Genomic DNA, 5,316 nt, shown 5'->3' on the forward strand with positions numbered 1-5,316 from the left:
GCCATACCTCCACTCTCCGCCGGAGACATGACACGTAGTGCAGGGGCTCTGTCCAGTGTCCGGCGGTAGCAAACTTGTGGGTGGGTGTGGCTTACCCGTGAGATTTCGAATTTAAATTATAGTAAGTATAATTTATATAAAAAAAAAAAAATAAATGTGAGCTCGAATTATTTTTTAATATTTAATTTATTTTAATAAATAAATGATATTATTATTTTTTGTGAAATTAATTTAATAAAAAAATAAAAAATATCAAATTGAATTATTAAAATTCATATGTTAATATTTTAAACATTATTAAATAAAATGTATTGATGAATTAATAATTTTACATTAATTAAACTCCGATTAAAATTTAAATTCATTTGGAGATTACAATATTATAAGGCAAAATTTATTAACCAGTATTTAAAAATAAAAAAAAAAACGAAATTGCAAATGGCTTGAAGTCACTTATGGTCACAAATAATTCGACGCTTGCGATACATTACGGATATACATTACTTTTGAATTTTGTTACCTTTTAGTAATGTACATAACTTTTAAATTTTAAGTCTAATGAATCCGAGTTGATGCACATGGATGACTCAATCCGTATTTTGAACAAATAGAAATAGAAATCGAGCATAATTATGTAAGAATTTAATTATTTTTTTTTGTAAATGATTTATTTAAAAGAAAGTATGTGAATTTATTTTCTATATTTTATAGAAAATTCATAATTTTACTTGAGCACTAAATTGAGAGTGTTCTAAGATTTGCCCACGGATAGACACTAAAAGCTAGTGTTATTTGATTTGGAATGGACCAACCGATCGAACTAATGAATCGAACCTCCAATCAATTTAGATTAAGGTAGTGATCCAACATAATCAAGCTGGTTCGAATCAATGAGAGTAAAATTTTTGTTTTTTTAAGTATTGACAAGAAGAGTTAAACCTAAAATCTAAAAAAAAAAAGTTTTTAAAATCACAACTAATTAAAATAGATTAATAATTGTATATTTAATTATATATATATATATTAAGAAAATAATAATAATAATATTTAAAATTGTATACTTTTAAACAAATTTTAAAAATAATATCTCGAAAATTTTATTTTTGACTAAATCTAAATTTAGATTTAAGCATTGAGAAATCTGTTTTATCAGAATAGATATGGTAATGCATTAAATAGTAAACTACAACAAATCTAAGTTTTAATAACGCTATTTAACATAGACATCGTAACATTTAAAGTAGTAAATAATATATATAATATCATGCGTAATAACGCTATAAATTAATGTGAAAATATTATTAATAACTTTAAGTGATAAAGTTATGCATATATATAATTTGGTGTTTACTGATAATTTTTATTAATAATATATTTAAAATTTTTAACAACATACAAAGCATAATATTAAAGTTTAGATTTATTCAACTCAACTCAACTAAACTAAGCTTTTATCCCAAAGATTTGGGGTCGGCTATATGGATTCGCTTTCTCCACTCTAAACGATTTTGGGTTAAATCCTCATAAATGTGTAATGCTTCTAGGTCATGTTATACTACTCTCCTCCAAGTTAATTTCGGTCTATCCCTTTTTTTCTTTCTATCCTCTAACCTAACGTGCTCTACTTGTCTAACTGGAGTCTCCGTATGTCTACGCTTCACATGACCAAACCATCTCAATCTCTCTTCTCTCAACTTATCTTCAATTGACACAACTCCTACCTTTTCTCTAATATCTCTAATACTGCAGTAAAGCTTAGATTTACTACAGTGAAAAAATATGTACATAAATATAAAAATTATATATAATGGCCATACATTGTACATAATTTACCCCATATAATCGAAAAATTATATAACGGTTGTATTGTAATAATTGATTGTGATGAATCCAATCATGATAAATGATTATAACTAAATACCATTGTATGCATAACTAAATACCATTGTATGTACGACTGTTGCACCAATATAAAATCAGGATATCTTACATGCAATTAAATATGTTGCAACTTTTCTGCTATTTAGATTTTTTTTTATATAAGCAAATGATATTAATATTAAAATTAAATCAGGAAAAACTTAGCAAGATAATTAATATTTAAGAGTTTATAAACTGGGATACGAGTTTATCAATATTTCTATCAGAAGTACCACCTTCGTTGACAGCTTCAATGGCCAACTCTCTCCATTTTTCAGAATTCTTCATCATTTCATTCCTTTTAACATCCTCCATTGCTTCTTTTATACAAAATTCAATCTCTTCTCTTTTCACAATGGGATCACCATCAACCTTTGCTCTAATTCCTACCCTCCATACGTCCTCAACAAACTTGGCATTCGTTGGTTGGTCACTCCATCTAGGCAATGTGACCATTGGTACACCCAAACTCAATGCCTCTATGGTTGAGTTCCAACCACAATGTGTTAAGAAACATCCTACAGCTTCACTTGCTAACACTTTCACTAGAGGACTCCAATTCACTATCAATCCCTTGTCTGCCACCTCCTCTGCAAACCCTTTTGGGAGCTTTGCTTCTTCAGAAATCTTAACAACCCACAAGAAGTAGAAATTGCTTCTCTTCAAACCCCATGCAATTTCTTCCATTTGTTTTTCATTTATGTTGTCTATACTCCCAAATGACACATATACAACTGACCCAGCTGGTTTCATGTTAAGCCAAGAGATGGAAATTGATGCATCAATTGTATGGAGATCGATACCGTAATCATCATCTTTTTGTATTCTCTTGTCCAAATAAAATGATGGAATTGTTGGCCCAATTGTTAACAAGGAACAAATTTTTGACCTTGTTTCCACCACTTATAATTATGTAAATACAATAAATATATATGAAGCTAATTTCATTAAATTATAGGCCCAAGATTGAGAATTGCGTCATAGTGGGCTGACCCTGTGAAGTTATATCTAGGAATGTGTAGGGTTTTTTTTTTCTTTTAATTTTTTTCATCAAAATTGAATCCAAAATCTTTTTGAACTTCAGCAAAATTATATCTTATTTTATTATTTTGATTTGATTTTAATTTTTCATTGAGAACTAAACTAAAATTATACTAAAACTATACCAAATATGTATTAAATTAAAATTAAATCCAAACATCAATTTTATATATATATATATATATATATATATATATATATATATATATATATATATATATATATATAATTTCTCTTTTTTTAAAATATTTTAATTATAAATGCATTATCTATTAATATATTATATAATATAATAAAATATAATATATTCAATTCTTAATTATATATATAATTCATAGTTAAATTAAATATAATAAATTAAAAAATAACTAAAATATATATTATATATAACAAAACTTAAATGGTAATTAAGTATGATTTTTCATAACAGCAATTGTAAAAATATATTTTAGAAACTGAAATCTAAATTAAAACCAGACTAAATTGAACTAAAATCGAAACACTAATAATCAAACTGAACAAAAACTTAAAATTAAATAATTGAATCGATAATTCAATTCAGTTTCAATTTTTAGACAGATTCATGCCAAAATCATAGCCCCCCACCCCCTAATTTTATTAATAATATCATACTAGTGTGATGATTAAAATGAAATTAGTAATAGAATTAGTATTATCCCTTTTTTCTATTTGAATTACCTTAACTATTTGAGTTAGGATAGGGTTATGTTGTAAATGATGTTGTAAATACAAATTTTAGTCTCTCTACATACATCAATGCACAAATTAAGAGTTTGATTAAGTTTGATTTAGGTCTTATTAGTCATAATCCATTTTTGGGACAAATATGAGAATTCATTTAATCATATAAAATAAATTTTCAATTTGATTATTAACATATAATTGACAAAAACATGGATTATTAAATGTATGCCACTAAATTTATCAGTATTTCTTTTAAGTTCTTTTGACCTTGATTGAGCTGCTCTGCTCTGAATAACTAAAATGTTGGTTAAAATTATTAAATTTCCACTCCCTTCCTTTATTTTTATTTATCATTTAAATTTTTATAAAAATCACTTAAATTATAATAAAATATTTTTTAATTTAATTAAATTACTTTTTATCTCACATAATTAAAAGAAACAAAAGAAAGTCATACGATAAATTTTAAGAAATTGTAGAATACATAGTTATTGTGTTTAGAAAAATTAAGGTAAAATAAAAAAAAATAATTAATACTCTTGATTAAGAAAATTATGCATGAGATTGCATTTTGAAAACTAATTTTATCAATTATACCTGATCGATTTAAATTGGCCATCAAAATTGAAATAAAATAATTAAAAAATATTTTTAAAAAATTAAATAGTAGAGATTGCCCGTACCTCGGACCCCAGCTTGTAGAATGTATATATGAGAACAAAATCAGCCTTCTCAATATTAGCAAATTGACTCATTATCATCTTCAAGTTGGCAGGATATGATTCCGGCGGAACAATGAACGACGGCAGGTCCTGAAGTTCTAGCGTCGGCAAACCCTTCATGGACACCGGCCCAGAAACGGGATCCGGCGACATTTTCCGGTAAAAATTGTAGAAAATATTATCAACTGCGCAAGCATGAGTGAAAAAACCAGCTGCAACCAAGCCAAAATTTTTTTCTACGTCCAGAGCCCATAACAGGAAAGGCTCACATATGACATAATCAATAGGATTTGAAGAGCTTTGATGTTTCTTGAGGAGATCCGTTAGGGTTTTTCGACCAGTGCTATGTAGACTAGAAAGATAGGCTTCCATGGAAGCAGCTTGTTTAGAGCCACCTTCATCAAAGCCGTCGGATATGGTATCGAATCGCAGAGGGTCTGTAGATGAAGAAAGATTCTTGGACCTGGAAATGTAAGTGGTTACCACGAAGGTGCCGTGTAGCCCTTTGGAAACCAAACGCCTGGAGAATTGCAGCATAGGGTTCAAGTGCCCTTGGCCTGGAAAAGGAACTACAAGTACATGGGCTGTTTTGGCCTCCTCTTCCATATTACCCTCTCTACCTTTCTTCATATCACTCAGCAGTACTTCTGCTTCATCACTTTGAACCGAATCGTCTTAATTTAATAATTTGATTCGATTTTTAGGATAATTCAGTAGTTCAGTTTGATTTTACATTTTAAAAATTTTAGTTATTTAAGTTCGGTTTGATTTTGAACAGAAAAAAATTAATTGAACCAAACCGAACCGAACCGAGTTACTTTATTTATTTTTAAATTGATTTATTTTTATAAAAAATTTATGAATTATATGTAATTTTATATATATAAATTATTTAATTTCATTTGTTAATAGTTATTAAGTTCAAATT

General features: G+C 27.6%; 1 protein-coding gene across 1 annotated transcript; it reads right to left on the reverse strand.

Moving 5' to 3' along the window:
• Window positions 1-2,021: 2,021 nt before the first annotated feature.
• LOC110648632 (flavonol 7-O-beta-glucosyltransferase UGT74F1) lies at window positions 2,022-5,007 on the reverse strand. The gene is made up of 3 exons (XM_058154203.1): window positions 4,350-5,007; window position 2,914; window positions 2,022-2,822 (listed from the first exon to the last, which is right to left on the reverse strand). Exons 1-3 carry the CDS (start codon window positions 4,992-4,994, stop codon window positions 2,101-2,103), a joined length of 1,368 nt encoding a protein of 455 aa, XP_058010186.1. The 5' UTR covers window positions 4,995-5,007; the 3' UTR covers window positions 2,022-2,100.
• Window positions 5,008-5,316: the final 309 nt, after the last annotated feature.

This window comes from Hevea brasiliensis, chromosome 9 (genome assembly GCF_030052815.1).
Source record: "Hevea brasiliensis isolate MT/VB/25A 57/8 chromosome 9, ASM3005281v1, whole genome shotgun sequence".
NCBI lineage: Eukaryota > Viridiplantae > Streptophyta > Magnoliopsida > Malpighiales > Euphorbiaceae > Hevea > Hevea brasiliensis.

Bases quoted from the DNA above. Each gene is read 5' to 3' on its own strand.
- LOC110648632 (XM_058154203.1), bottom strand. From the start codon at position 4,994: ATGGAAGAGGAGGCCAAAACAGCCCATGTACTTGTAGTTCCTTTTCCA.